Raw genomic sequence first — 16137 nt, forward strand, 5'->3', positions numbered from 1 at the left:
ACATTCCGAAGTCCTTGCCTTCTGGCCAGTCCATGATCACTTCCAGAATTCCTGGGCGACTGGGGTTTCCCATTCGAGTTCGCTGCGTGATCAGTGCAATCCACTTACTCCATGTAGCATCGGTTGCATGATGTGTGGTGGGGACCCTTTCTTTGAACATCCAACCCAGCACCGGCAGTCGAGGTGCTAAGAGGAGCTGTGCTTCTGTACCAACTACTTCCGAAGCAGCTCGAACCCCTTCATATGCTGCCAATATCTCTTTTTCTGTTGGAGTGTAGCGGGCTTCGGATCCTCTGTATCCACGACTCCAAAACCCTAGGGGTCGACCTCGAGTCTCCCCTGGTGCTTTCTGCCAGAGGCTCCAGGTAGGGCCGTTCTCCCCGGCTGCGGTGTAGAGCACATTTTTAACATCTTGTCCTGCCCGGACTGGCCCCAGGGCCACTGCATGGACTATTTCCTGTTTGATTTGTTCAAAAGCTTGTCGTTGCTCAGGACCCCATTTAAAATCATTCTTCTTCCGGGTTACTTGATACAGAGGGCTTACAATTTGACTGTAATCTGGGATATGCATTCTCCAAAAACCCACAATGCCTAAGAAAGCTTGTGTTTCCTTTTTACTAGTTGGTGGAGACATAGCTGCTATTTTGTTGATCACATCCATTGGAATCTGACGGCGTCCATCTTGCCATTTTATTCCTAAAAACTGGATCTCCTGCGCAGGTCCCTTGACCTTACTTCGTTTTATGGCAAAACCAGCGTTCAGAAGGATTTGGACTATTTTACTCCCTTTCTCAAAAACTTCTTCTGCTGTGTTTCCCCATACAATGATGTCATCAATGTACTGCAGATGTTCTGGAGCTTCACCCTGTTCCAGTGCAGTCTGGATCAGTCCATGGCAAATGGTGGGGCTGTGTTTCCACCCCTGGGGCAGTCGATTCCAGGTGTATTGGACGCCCCTCCAAGTGAAAGCAAACTGTGGCCTGCACTCCGCTGCCAAAGGGATTGAGAAGAATGCATTCGCTATATCAATCGTGGCATACCACTTGGCTGCCTTGGACTCCAGTTCGTACTGGAGTTCTAGCATGTCCGGCACGGCAGCACTCAGCGGTGGCGTGACTTCATTCAGACCACGATAGTCTACAGTTAGCCTCCAATCTCCATTTGATTTTCACACCGGCCATATGGGACTGTTAAAGGGGGAGCGAGTCTTGCTGATCACTCCTTGAACCTCTAGTTGACGAATCAGCTCATGGATGGGAATCAGAGAGTCTCGGTTAGTGCGATATTGCCGCCGATGCACCGTTGTGGTAGCAATCGGCACCTGTTGTTCTTCGACCCTCAACAACCCCACAACAGAAGAATCCTCCGAGAGACCAGGCAAGGTAGACAACTGTTTAACTTCCTCTGTCTCCAAGGCAGCTATGCCAAAAGCCCAACGGTACCCTTTTGGGTCCTTAAAATACCCTCTCCTGAGGTAATCTATACCAAGGATGCATGGAGCCTCTGGGCCAGTCACAATGGGATGTTTTTGCCACTCATTCCCAGTTAGGCTCACTTCTGCCTCCAGTACAGTCAACTCTTGGGATCCCCCTGTCACCCCAGAAATACAAATGGGTTCTGCCCCTCTATAGTTTGATGGTATTAAAGTACACTGCGCACCCGTGTCCACTAGAGCCTTATACTCCTGTGGGTCTGATGTGCCAGGCCATCGACTCCACACCGTCCAATAAACCCGGTTGTCCCTTTCCTCCACCTGGCCGGAGGCAGGGCCCCCCTAATACTGGTCATAGTATCCATTACTCACTTCTTGCATAAATGACTTGGAAGTTCCTTCAAGAGGATCAGAAGCAAGATCAGGCCTTCTGCTTTGTCTGGGGAACGGCCCACTGGAAACTGGGGCGGCACTTTTCCTGGAGGGATCCCCTTTTGTGGTTGTCCTTCCTTGCAACTCCTGTACCCGTGTCCGCAGGATCGAAGTAGGTTGTCCATCCCACTTCCTCATGTCCTCTCCGTGATCCCGCAGGTAGAACCACAGGGTGCCTCGTGGTGTGTACCCTCTGTACTCTCTCTCTTGAGTGGGGAAATGCCTGCTTCTAATAGCTGAGACACTGGCCCGTGCAGGTGGGGAGTAGGACATATTCTCTTCAAGTTGCTGGACCTTCCGCGACAGTTTCTCCACAGCTGAGACAAGGGGGGAAGAGAGACTTTCTTCATATCGCCGGAGCCGGCCAGCCACCTCATCCACCGTTGGTCCCTCTTCACCTTTCCATTCCATTACTGCCAGGGAGTTGGCATATGACGATGGTGCGCTCCGTACAAACTTCCGCCACATGGGCCTTGTGCATTGCACCTCATCAGGGTCTGTGGGTAAGTCTGCATTGTCCAAGTCATAATAAATCATCTCCCGCACGGCTAATTCTCTCAGGTACTGGATACCTCTTTCCATGGTAGTCCACTTGCTTGGCTGACATACAACATCCTCACTGAAGGGGTACCTCTCCCTCATGCCTAACAGGAGTCGTTTCCAGAGGCTGAGGGCTTGGGTCTTTTTCCCAATTGCCTTGTCAATGCCGCCTTCGCTAGACAGGGATCCCAGCTGCCTGGCCTCCCTACCCTCTAATTCCAGGCTACTGGCCCCGTTATCCCAGCACCGGAGCAGCCAGGTGACAATGTGCTCACCTGAAAGTCGGCTAAAATCTTTTCGCATATCCCGCAGCTCACTCAAGGATAGGGATCGAGTAATTACCTCTGGTTCTGCCTCTTCCTCCTGCTCTCGTGATGACCCTGGTTCATCATCATCTCTTACTAAGCGAACTGATTTCTTTGTGTACTTCTTCTTCTGTATGGGGGCAACTGATACCGGCACGGGTTGGTTCCCTGGTTCAGTGGCAGTGGCTGCTATGGGGGTTGCAGTAGCCGCAGTGTCCGTCACAGGGGTTGCAGTAGCCGCAGTGGCTGCAGCTCTGGTTTCCATCTCTTCCCCTTGAGGGTGCTGCATAATTCTCAGCAGTGCCTGGTAGATACTGGCCAGGGCCCAGCACAATGCAGTGAGTTGTGCCTCTCTAGAATAGCCACAGCATTTTCCCTTTAAATATTCTACCACTTTATCAGGGTCCTGTAATTGTTCAGGGGTGAAGTCCCAGACCATTGGAGGTGAGTAGTTCTCTAGGTACCTGCCCATGCTCTCCCACATGCCATGCCACCCCTGACTATCCAGCCTCGGAGCAGATCTCCGGGTGGTAGTCTTAAATAGTCGCTTAACCCTAAACAAGACCTGGAACGTATTCAGGAGACATAACACTAGGAACACGCTGGTTTGAGTATCCCAAGGATATTCAAAATTCTCAAAAGTTGTCATACCTGACCCGAAGGAGAAAAGGGAGGCAAAAGAGCTGGGGAAAGTGCCCCGCCCTGTTTCCCCCACAGACTGGGTGTAATTATTAATAAATTCTGAGAGACGGTGTCCAATGTACGGACAGGACAGCAACACCACATAAACACCCCAAAATAGCTGTCTGAACAGTGATGTTATCATATCATAAACAGATATCGCACAGGACAGCAGAATGATAATCCTCATCCCTCTTCCAGACACGGTAAACAGCATTGCAGGGAGTACATAAGCCATATAGGAATTTATATAACACAGCCATGAGAACAAACCAAGCAACATGATGACCAGTGACTATTTACCTAATAAAATAAATGCATACAAAAAAAAACCAAAACCGTTTTTCCACGTTCTAGTTGGATTCTGTCGTTATCTCAACCCTCCGAGCCCCACGTTGGGCGCCAAAAAGGACTGTCGTGGTTTGGCCTCAGACGGCACCAAAGAACCACGTGCCGCTCGCTCGGGCCTTCCCTATACAGGAAGAATCGTAAGAAAAGGCAAGACTCTTGGGTTGAGACAAAGGCAGTTTAACAGAACAGCAAAGGGAACAGGCAAACAACAACAATAACACGGATAGGGGAATATACGAACACGATTACGGAACCGCCGCTCCCCGCCGCTCACCGACCGGACCGGGATGCCCCAGCCTGCTCCGAGCGGCGACTTCCTGCCCCCTCCCCCGGCAGCTCAGGGTGGGCATGGCTCACATGGCATGGAATACCAGGAAAAATTAACCCTATCCCCGCCGGAACCAGGACACCAATTTAGAGCCTGTCCAGGTGCTGCTGTTTATAGGATACACACATGTATGCACATGTGTGCGTGCATCGTATGTGATCTCCTTTTCTATATTTTCATAAAATTATTTAAAAATACTTTTAGAATGAATATTTTTGACAGTAACAGAGACTTTTTAGGGACGGGTGGTGCCTTTTAGCATGTTAAGTATGTGAACTGTTGTACAAAGCCTCATATCCCATGGGCAAAACCTTGGAAGATTTGACCAGAGGTCTTAAGTTTTGGTTCCAATGCTGACTTTGCTCTTATGCTTTCCATGAAAGTGTTTGGAATGACTTAGAATAACGGAATGGAGACTAACTTGATCCTGGCTTTTATAGCACAAAAGACCAGAAAGAGCTATGGAACTTTTGCTTTATGTAATTGTTCCTCACTTAAAATTTATGTATTTAAGCTTTTTTTGGTTTTCTAAGAATCCTGTAATTGAATGGCGTATCTGCAGTTATATTATCACTTCCGCCTTTATACTTAGTGTCAGAAATAACACTGAAATAGTGAATTATGTAGGTGCCAAATAAGTGGTGACAGTGCAGAAGTAGACTTTCAGCTATATGCATAGCGCTAATCCATACGGACTTATAAATCATTAAAAAAAGTATATTGTGTTTTTCCCTACAGAGCTTTTGATGGTGATTATTAAATATGTTTGGAGCCTCTCCCTCTGTTAATTTAACTTTGGAAATTGCGAAACTCTTATTAATGTTCCCTGTCATCAGCAGGGGAAAAGTCACCAGCATGTGCTTTTAACATGTTGGGTTTTAGAATGAATGAGAGCCGTTTCCATGGTAACAGATGTGGAAGATGGTTCTGAATCCTACAGAATATGAATGGAGTATCTGAAATGTTGTTTTTTGGGGGGCTGTTTTTTTTGTTGTTTCCTCCCTCCCCAACCCCCCCTCCCCCAGTCCCCACTAAATTTATTTCTTTATACATTTATGGGGTTTTTTTTATTATTGTTGGTTGCTAAAAAGTGACAGATAATACTTCAAAATATTACTTGGCACAGATATCAGGAATGCTCATTGGTAAATGAACAAGAGAAGTGGAAACACATTTTATTTTTGGGTTACATTCCTACTGGACAAGAACTGTGTGTGAGTCGTAGAGATGAAATCTGCTTTGGCTTTTCCCCAGGTCATTAAAAGCACTATCTTGTCCCTGCCTCATAGTAGTGGAAATGGTTGTGGCTTTATTTTCTTGTAACTACGTGCATTACATTGTGAAGCTAATTTCAGCATTTAGTATGGTACTTCCATGAAAGTAGTTAACAGAATGGGCAGAGTAATCCTCCAAGATCGCTGAATGACTCTAAAGATTTTTCTTTCTGATAAACCTCAAAGATTTCCTTTCTCTTATGTTTAATTTTTCTGCCTCTGTTGTTTTAAAAAAAATGTAAGTTTTTGTTGCTCTAGCCTTGCAAATTTTTAGTAAATCAGGTTTATCTACTTGAAAGCCATTTTTGTCATGCCTGCATTTGCTCACTAGCACCATTTAGTTCTGTAAATCAGTGTTAATCTTACAGTTATAGAAAGATGTTTCCTTCTGTCGGTTGAACAAGCCTAACGACTGCAATACAAAATATTGCAGATCCTATTTAAATATAGTTTAGTTTTTAATGCAAGCAACAAATCTAATTTAATAACTAAATGTTGGTATCTTTATTCTCAGAATTATTTCCACCCATGTAAAGAGAGTCAGAAATGTGGCCTGTCATGGAGGCTTGAGAGCGGAGGCTTGAGGCTACTGATTTTTGCAGAGCTGATAGGTCAGCTATAGCTATAAACATGATTTTGTCAGTGAGCCTATTCCAATGACCACTCATAACTGGAGAAGAGGCTTAATACTAGATTCTGGTCTAAAGATGGCATCGAACATTACTTTTATGACTCTGTACCTTACCTTTTTGTGTTACATGTGGCATTTTGACTTTGTCATGTTTATCGTGCTTGAGAACAGGGACAATTGGGAAGGTAATACAGAATTCTCTTGCTTCTGCTGGGACCAGGGGTCTCGCTTGTGCAGGTATCCAGTGTCTTGGCCCTTACTGGTACCACAGCTGTTGAGTGAGACCAAGCTGCCAGGATGAGAGTGAAACCTGTTGTCATGTAGCAACAGATGAAATATATTTGCTCACTACCTGACCTACATCTATTCAGGTATGGCACGGTCTATTCTGTATTCTTCAGGTCTATTCTGTAGATGAAGGTATCATTGCCATTTGAGAGCTGATAATGGTGAAGAGCAACTGGGATCTAGGATTTACAGTATGCTTTAGCACCTCTGCCAAAGCTGCTGTTCCGTTGCTCTTAATGGTGCCAGGATTAGCAAAACTAGCTTTGCTGTGTCCTTAGTTACAGCCTTCTAGTTTTGTTGCGGCTGTGTTCACAGTCTGCTCATTGGTGTCGTTAAGTTGCACACACAAAGTCCTTAGGAGAATGAGAGCATAGTGATGTTTTTTGTGGAGTGAGTTTGTTTGTTTGTTTCTTTGTTTTTGCTTTTTAATAACTTGTTCCTCCATAATGAATTGAGATATTAGACTTGGAAAGTAAAGCTGACAGGCAAAGGAAGAGTTAGTACAAAAGAGACAATAGCCAAACAGATAGAATGTTTTAATCCTTGAATTAATGGGCAAAATTCTAATATTAGTTTTAATTGAGAAAATGGATTTGGGTAGGTAACAGTTACCTATGTGTCAGTCAGTAGCTGGGTGCAGAAAAAAAACGGAATGCCTGAAGTTACTGGAAGGAAGATAAATGTGTGGCCGTTAACTACTGAATTTACGTTTTACCTTTTGAGAATGACACTATCTCTTGGCCTAGTCAGTAGAATATGTATTCCATATTTTGGCAGTAACGTTTCAACCGATCATTTCCTGAAGGTAAATGTACTGAATGTTTTCTAGGCAAATGCTTACCACAAATGTTACTGAAGAGTAAAATACACTGTGCTTGGGTTTGTTTGGGTTTTGTTTTGTTTTTTTATAATGCAAATAACCTTTTTAAACTTGCTTGTAATAAAAGAATTCCAGCACCCTGGAGATATACAGCCATGTTTTAAAGCACCCCATTCTCTAATGCTTCTAGAATGAATGGCATTAAGATGTGATTATACACCTGCAAGGTATATAATATGTCAATATTTTATTGTTCTATTTTCTACACTTTCTGTACTGCCTGCTTTTTATTACACTTTAACCATTTTTATTATTCCTAATATAAAAACTGTACTCCATTTTCTTAAGCCCCACCACCTGAAGTCTTAAAACACAAGTTCCAATTTGTGTGTCTCCATTGGTTTTCCAACTATTTTAATTAAAAAGATACTTAATCCAAATCTGATTGTGTATGCAGTTCCATCCTGAAATGCAGTTATCTTTAGTTTAATATCTCACAAGTATGTATATCAGCACGACTACTCCATACTCACTCTTTTTGAAAGCCCTGCCACTTTTTACATATGCTTTAAAATGATGCACTGTCAAGATGTGCTTCAAAAGCCTTATTTCATTTTAAGCTAATGAGCCCTGAAGATTGTTTTAGATCGCTTCTGGGAATGCAGAAACAAAGAGCGTGTATTTGCACAGAGACTCTGTACTCTGGGTTTACGACAAGAGGCACAGCTAGGCACATAAGGGGTTGCTGGAAGAAAGAATACAGAAGGAAGACTGTGAACTCTACTTAAGGTCGGGGTAGGGAGCTCAAAGCTTTTAAATCAACTTGTGTTCAGGATTATGAGACGTCAAGGGGTAAAGCAGGAATGCTCTGTTTATTACTCATGTATTTCATACCACTTTATAAGTCACTCGAATAGGCAATTTTCGTTTGCTGTAGTTTGATACAGATTAGATAAAATCAGATAATAATAAAACATTAACCTTAAATTTCTTAAGTAATTAAATTGGACACAGGCATGGAAGAACTCTAGCTTGGATTACAGATGAAGGTCTCTTCAAACCTGGCTCCATCTACCTTTGGTGTTTGTAGGACTTGGAAAAAAACATCTTTCTTTAAAAGCTGAAATTAGATTTTTTAAATTTAATTTCACAGCATTGTTACATATCCCTGACAGTGAAGTTAACAGCTGCACAATGATTTTTCTTTTACTCAAACTTTAGTAGAGGCCACTGTTGTAATGTGATAGGATTGTTTATTCCGAGTTATATAAAAATTTAGGCCAGCAATTCAACCTGGATTAATCAGAGTGTTTTCCTCCCAAATATAAGAGTTCCACTGGCAGTGAAAAAAGTTGGTGGTGGGATTTTGTTTTGTTTTTAAACTTAATTGTATTTGAATTGTGTTTATGTTCACTTCTCAAAGATGACATGCCAGGACTGCCTTTCTGAGGGCAGTGATATATAATGTAACATCAGCATTTTATTAAAAAAAATTCCTCCAGGAATTTGTTTCGCATGTATTCTAGCATATCTCTATGTTCCATCTCTCTCAAGTAAACCAACACAATGCCAAAATTAAAGAAATCCCAAACATTTGTTGAAAGAAAGCTATATTAATCTTATTTTTAGAGAGAAAATACTAAATATTTCTTACTGCTTGATTAAAAAGCAGTACATATTACAGAAACACATTAAAATACATAACATACGACACTTTCCTAGGTTACCTGGGTTTTGCTTGCTATTACTGTCAATGGTTGGAGCCCCGCAGCTGTGTGAACTTTCATTAAAGTGATACTATGGTCTGCAGTGCTACTGAGATACAGTATGATGAGGTGGGCACTCACCGTATTTTCCTGCTTTGTTATATCTGAAGATGTAATGTTCAGAGGAACTCTTTCCTCTTTGTGCTGATATATTTTCGACACCTAGTGGTATTAAGTGTAAATTACTGAAAGTTTGTTAATGAGAATACTATTTTACCAGCAATAAATTCTTAGTGGAGAAGTGAAGCAAATCCTGTAGCTCAGCCAGGATGCAGTTAATTGTTAAACTTCTCAAAAAATCACAGTAAAGTTTTTAAGATGAAGGTATAGTGGGTATTTTTTGCTCCTGTACCATCCTTCAGTTGGGGAAGAACAAGAGAAGGCTGTCCATGAGCCTCTCATATAAAAGCTGTGTAGGATAGGAATGGATTTGTTCAGTCACATCACATGGATGCTGAATAACAGGAAATATAGAGAAAATGAAAGGTATTCATGGGAAAGGGGTTGGGCAATTACAAGAGAAATTCTTCTGCTCAGTGTTAGTCAGGTTTGTAAGGATGACTGAAAGTTGCAGAAGGATATCACAAGAGTAGGCAGTGTAATGGCGGGTAAAGTTAATTGTAGGTCACTATCAAGTAATGCAGATGGAGAACAACTAGCACATGCACTCCCTTTCTCTTTTAATTACTTACAGTACAGATAACACAACGATGCCGCTTCATAAATCTAAGTTTTGGCAGCACCTTAGTCTTTGAAGTTTTGGAACTCTAGTTATATCTGAGGTAAACAGAATTGAGAAAGCTTCAACAAGGGTCAAAGGGATGATCAAGCTATGGAGTATCTTCCACCTGAGAACTGAACTGACCTGGTTAGGAGTCTTCAACCTAGAAAAAGTACAGCTGACCTTGGCTGACCTCCGGGTGCCTACCATGCTGCTCTACGACTCCCCCTTCTCAACAGGACAGAGGAGAAAACAGGATGAAAAAATGCATGGGTCAAGATAAGGACATGGAGGTCACTTACCCATTACTATCATGGGCAAAACAGACTCAGTTTAGGGAAATTAATTTAATTTATTGCCAATTAATAACAGAAGGACAGCGAGAAATAAGAATAAGTCTTTAAACACCTTCCCCTCATGCCTCCCTTCTTCCCCGGCTCAGCTTCATTCCCGACTCACACAAATAAAATTTCTTTCTTTTGGACTTACGTACTTTTATTGTTTTGTAATCTGACTTCTACCTACAGGACACTTAGATTAAACATTGTAAGCATGTGTTATGATAGGATATTTATTTATATATCTTTTACCAAAACATCCTCCCAAACCCGGCAATACAAATATTTTGACTAAAACAATATAGGTTATGAAGAACGGAAAATTCAGAAATGATAGTACAGTAATGGTGACTCTTATGCATGCTCCAATAAAGTGCACATCCTTGAATGTTTATTTACAAATATTCTCAACTGCCAGGATTTGCAAATACAATACTTTGTGTCTTTCTCTTCTTTCTCTCTCTCCTCTTTCCCCAGGCACAGGAGAAAGTGGCAAGAGTACGTTCATCAAACAAATGAGGATTATTCATGGATCAGGTTACACAGAAGAAGACAGGAAAGGCTTCACAAAATTGGTTTACCAAAACATATTTACTGCCATGCAAGCGATGATCAGAGCCATGGATACTCTCAAGATACAGTACACATCCAAAGAGAATGAGGTAAGACAGTACAAAGAAAATTCTAGTTTCAGCCTATGAAATTTCAGTTTGCAGACAAATTCTACAGGCAGAACCTTAAAAATCTGTGTGTCTTGTGGGGAGTTTGGTGCCCCACTGTCTAATTCTACAGAACAATGGAGAGTTTCTAGTGGAAAGAGGGACAGGGTGGTCAGGGATGGAGCTTGTGAGGAAGGGAGAATTTTCAAAGTTGCAAGCTGGTAATAAGTACCAAAAAAAAAAAAAAAAAAGCTTTTTTTTTGGAATCTAACTTGTAGTGTCAGTCTGTGCACAACAGGAATATTCAGACAGAGCCTGGTTTGTCAATAGAGCTCCAGAATGAGAATTTTGGGTTTATCAGGAAAACAGCAGATCTGCTTGATGCTGGTATGCTTTGAAACATACCACCTACAGCCCTTTTATGGATTTGGTGACAATCTTTGTGTAGTTAAATAATTTGAAAATGTAGAATGTCTTCTGCAACTGGTTTTTAGTTTCAGTTACATTTTTTCACAGAATCTTCATGGTTGGAAAGGACCCTTAAGATCATCGAGTCCAACCAAACAACCAACAATCTCTGTCACTAGGGCATGCCCTGAAGTGCCACATCTAGACCTTTCTTAAATACCTCGAGGGATGGTGACTCAACCACCTCCCTGGGCAGGCTGTTCCAGTGCCTGACCACTCTTTCAGTAAAGTAGTTCTTGCTAATATCTAACATGAACCTCCCCTGCCACAACTCCAGACCATTTCCTCTGGTCCTGTCATTATTTACTTGGGAGAAGAGGCCAACACCCACCTCTCTACAACTTCCTTTCAGATAGTTGTAGAGGGCAATGAGGTCTCCCCTCAGCCTCCTCTTCTCCAAGCTAAACATGCCCAGCTCCCTCAGCCTCTCCTCAGATGACTTGCTCTCGAGACCCCTCACCAGCCTGGTAGCTCTCCTCTGGACACGCTCCAGCACTTCAATGTCCCTCTTGCACAGAGGGGCCCAGAACTGAACACAGCACTCGAGGTGAGGCCTCACCAGTGCCGAGTACAGAGGCACGATCACTTCCCTGCTCCTGCTGGCCACGCTGTTCCTGATACAAGCCAGAATGCTGTTGGCCTTCTTGGCCACCTGAGTACACTGCTGGCTCATGTTAAGCTGGCCGTCCACCAGCACCCCCAGGTCCTTTTCTGCCGGGCAGCTTTCCAGCCACTCTTCCCCAAGCCTTTTGTTTCGGTGTTTACGATTATACAACTGTAGGAAAAAAATTCTGCTTGTTAAATCAGTTGCATCCTTTGCATCCATCTAGTTGTATCAGTTGCTCAAGTATCATGAAGAATATATAAGTAAATTATTGGGTGATATTTGTTTAAATTAAGAGGGATCTCCAGTTGGCTAAATTTTAGTGTTAAGATAGGGAAGAGTGTGTGGGAAGTGTCAAAGCAGAAATAATTTGTAGAATTTATGGGTTTATTAACTGAAGTACTCTGTGAGGAAAATACAGTTGATAGCCCACTTTTCTTTCAAAAAATTTGATTGCATATGAACAATAGAAAAAATATTATAATTTTATTATTTAGGTTGGTTTGTGTTATTTATTCTCCTTAGAAATAGAGAGAAAAGGGATAGAAAACGTGTAAAATAAAGGACTGGGAAATTAAAATTATTTTATTTTTTATCACAAAACAACAGATGGTGTCAGCAAAAACAAATGTTGGACTTCAGAGAGCTGAGGTATTAGGGTAGTTCTTTCCTGCATAAGAAAAATATTCTGAGGGTTAATACGTTGTTGTTTGTAAAACACCTTTAGATCCTTAAGAAGGTGTCAGTTACAGAAACGGCAAATGTGATTGTGAATATACTTCACCCTAATTCAGGTGTGTATATTTTGATGAAAGATGATGATAATCAAAATCTACTCGAAAAAATACATTTTCACAGCCTCTTACTGAAATTTTGTTTGTGTTTTGTTGTTGTTTTGGGGTTTTTGTGTGTGTGTTTTGTTTTTTTTTTTTCCTTCCTGCAATTAAGAACAAAATACAAGGACTTAATTAGCAGAAAGTTTTTTTCCATTCTGGGCTCTGAGTGCTGAACTGGATACATTCCCATAACACAGTATTCGAATAAATTGTGTTCTTGATGATAGCTGTGCTGCCAGTGTCTTCAGATTCAGAAGATTATAATGCTATTTTACAGTTGTTGGAGAGAGGCAGAATTTGGTCTTGTGCTGCTTTATTAAAGGTAAGTGCTAAGTGGTAAGAACACAGTCTGGCAGGCTCACCTTCAGCGGCATTTAGAAAGCAAGGTCATTTTTGCTTACACACGGAGAAACTTTTGAGAGACAACACGAAAATAACCATGCGTCGCTCCAGTCACTTTGCAGGAGACAGCTGTGTTTTAGTCTTTCATTTAGGTGACAAATATAATGCACAGTACTAGAAATCTTGTAATTGCCTTTCATGAAAGGATCTTAAGCCCGTAACAAAAAACAGTTGATATCAACAATGATAACCAGAGGAGTTGCAATTCTTCTGTCATACGTGTATTGCAAAGGTGTGTTCTATGTCTCCACATTTCAGTATGCCCATCTCAATGGTGTGCCTTCTTTTTCCTGAAAAATTTGTTTCCCTCTGGCCCTTTTATTAGTTTTTGTTTGTTTGTTTGCCTTTTTTTTTTCTATCCAGTTTGTGCCTTGACCAGGACAGGTATTCTTCTCTGTGTGCCCTGGAATTCCCTGGCTGCCAAATATCTTCATTTAATGTTTTTGTAGTGGAGAACAGATTGCTCTGCACTGAGTGTTTCTTCTCTGTAAGTGTGATGTGTGTGAAACTCCGTAACTCATATATGCACAGAATGTCCAAAAAGGCCTTTTAATCCTCGTAATGTTTGCAAATAAAAGTAAATTTTATAGAAGGTGTTTAAGGAGGTGTTGTATTGCTATTGTCAACTGCAAAGTATTGGAGTAAATGGTCTGACTTTCTGTAGATGCTGCATTGAAATAAGAAGGGGTTTTTGTTTTGTACTGGTTTGAAGTTGCTTGGATGAAATATTTATCTGTATAGTCATGCTTGACCTTTAGCTTCAACTGAGCAGGCAATTTTTATCCTAATTTCAGGTGGTGTGTTCTTTGGGATGCTTTGTCTCATCCTCAATTTGAAGTTGGAAAGTATCATAGAATGTTTTGGGTATCTTTTTAAGCATAAATTCTGCAGGTGTTCAGGAACCTAATAATTCAAGGAATTATTATAGTACCATCTAAACCCCACAATTTGGAATGGATTGTTTCTTTTGGTTGCCTTTTTTTCCTTCCTTTTTTCCTATTACAACCACTCTAAAATTTCCTACTAGAGGTGAACAAGTTGGAGGAGTGAGGTGGAAGAAGTACTATTTATTATCTATATGTCACTTTTCTCGATGTCATAGAGTGGAAATGGATAAACTGAGTGTTGGTTAAGTAGCCAGTTCCAGTACACATGATTTACAGTCTCTGAGGATGGCTTTTTTCTGTGAGGGCTTGAATCAACTACTTTTACAGACACTTCTTCTTTAAATATGATAATAGAGACTGTCAAAAAGCAAGATGAAAGTTAATGGCAGCCTGTCTCTTGGCTTCTTTGAGAAATTGTGATTGAGTTAATGTGAATGTTAAGATAAATAAATGAAAGAAGGAATGTACATCTGAGGCACAGAAAAATAAAAAGTCAGCTGATAGCTGAGAAGTAGTAAAAGTAGTAAAGAAAAGTAAAGTAGTAAAAAAAAAAATTTTTTTTTTATTAACTTGAAGTCAAAGTGTAGGGAAAAAAAAAACCAGGAGGAGGAAGAAATCAGGTATGTCGGAGGAAGGGAAAATACAGCATTCCATTTGTGAGTATATGTCAATCTTAAAAGGCAGATTTAAAATTATTTCTTAATTGCTGGACTGTGCTGGTCAGTCACATCTTGCTGGATTATGTTGGGTTTTGCTGTATTACAAATATGCAGAAGAAACATGTTGTTTGAGCCTATCTGACCTGGACATGCAAAGGGGATTTTAAAATATTAATCCACTGCAACTTTTCTGTCATCTTCCAAACTAACACGTATGCGATATTGCAGGAAAATCACTCTCTTTTCATTCCCCACTTAAGGCAACATTAGAAATTTCAATTTATTTGCACTGTTTTCTTTAAAAAAGTATGCACTTAGCCCACTGGGAAGACCTTTTTATATAGCTGTTCAGGATGAGGATCATAGAATAGGAATTTGATCCTGTTGTTGTGGGTTCGTTTGTTTTTTTTAAAATACCCTGGTAAGATGACCATGCGTATGTTTGCAATTAACGACAGCTCTTTATAGCAGTATGAATAATTACTTTTTTCCTAAGGAGAAAAACAGAATACTGTGTAAAAATGCAGTTCAGAAAGAGGCCGTCCTGTTGCATCTCCAAAACATTTCTTGCTTTCAGTAAGTAGTAATCTAGTGTCCTTCTGTCTTACAAAGTTGCCCCGGAATGAGTGTGTGTCAGCATAACTACTATTTTTCTGAGGAAAAAGAAGTACTACAATGCCAAACAAACTCTATGGCACAGGTAATTGTGTCAGAAAAGGGGAATGCAAAAGGACAAGAACAGTAAGATGAGATCTGGGAATTACTGAAGGAAGTCATGTAGCTAGAACAAATGGAAAACACAGTGAAGAGTAATTATTGGTTGATTTCATTGCGTGTTTGCATTTAAGATGTGGAAAATGAAATAACACAGTTCGTTCTTCTCCATTTTTTTAAGCCTTAGCAGAGAAGCCATTGCTAATTGCAGGTGCTTTATTTTAAGACTAATCTGATGTTATTAACACCACTTTATGCGTTTAAAAGTACTTTTTTATTACAATCAAATTTAACTTTAAAGATGGTTACTTTGGTAACTGATTTTCTTTGTGCTAGCATTAATGCATGTGATAAAGGGCTAGAATTTATAGACAGTCTAGATGTATTTTTAGCAGTTTATTTTATAGAGACACTAATTCAAAACATTCCAAAACATATTGCATCCTTCTTTATAACAGCCATGTTTAATTATGGGCCAATGCACAAATTCTGGGTCTAGGCACTCCTAAACAGAGGTTTCAATTTGATTTTTCCAAGGAAATGAGACTTATGTGACCAGACTAATTGTATCTGTCTTTGGACTTTCTGTCTAATTTCAGTTGAATTCCTCACAGGCGTTGAAGTTAAAAAGCTGGAATTCTTGCCTTCAGAGAGTTTAGTGCTGCTAGGCAGTTAAAAATAGAGACAGCTTTTCCGAGTACCTCTTAATAGGGATAGCTTCTCCAAGTAACCCAACTGAAGTAAAAGCAGAGTTAACAGAGAAGCGGCTCCTTGCAAAGTACCTGCGTCAGGAACTCGTGTTCACTCAGTCACAAAATATGATTTAGCTGCCCCTTCGTGAGCATGTAGCATGGTACACTTACACATTTTGGCACACACCTCTGCTTCTTCCCTGGAAGGACATAGGTTTTTCTTGTTATTTTTTCTTTTGTAAGGTTATTTTTGAGTGATAACATGGCCTCATTCTAGAGCAAGGAGATTAAGTATCCACTTGGAGGGAT

At 40.9% G+C, this 16137-nt stretch overlaps 1 protein-coding gene across 3 annotated transcripts in view; it reads left to right on the plus strand.

Moving 5' to 3' along the window:
• The window catches only part of LOC128902783 (guanine nucleotide-binding protein subunit alpha-14), an 84394-nt gene that overhangs the window by 26214 nt on the left and 42043 nt on the right, over positions 1 to 16137 (plus strand). For all 3 annotated transcript variants that reach the window (XM_054186322.1, XM_054186323.1, XM_054186324.1), the window contains one exon: positions 10385 to 10569. In XM_054186322.1, coding sequence (XP_054042297.1) covers positions 10385 to 10569 — 185 coding nt within the window. The remainder of the gene's footprint in view (positions 1 to 10384; positions 10570 to 16137) is intronic.

Source organism: Rissa tridactyla, chromosome Z, assembly GCF_028500815.1.
Source record: "Rissa tridactyla isolate bRisTri1 chromosome Z, bRisTri1.patW.cur.20221130, whole genome shotgun sequence".
Taxonomy (NCBI): domain Eukaryota; kingdom Metazoa; phylum Chordata; class Aves; order Charadriiformes; family Laridae; genus Rissa; species Rissa tridactyla.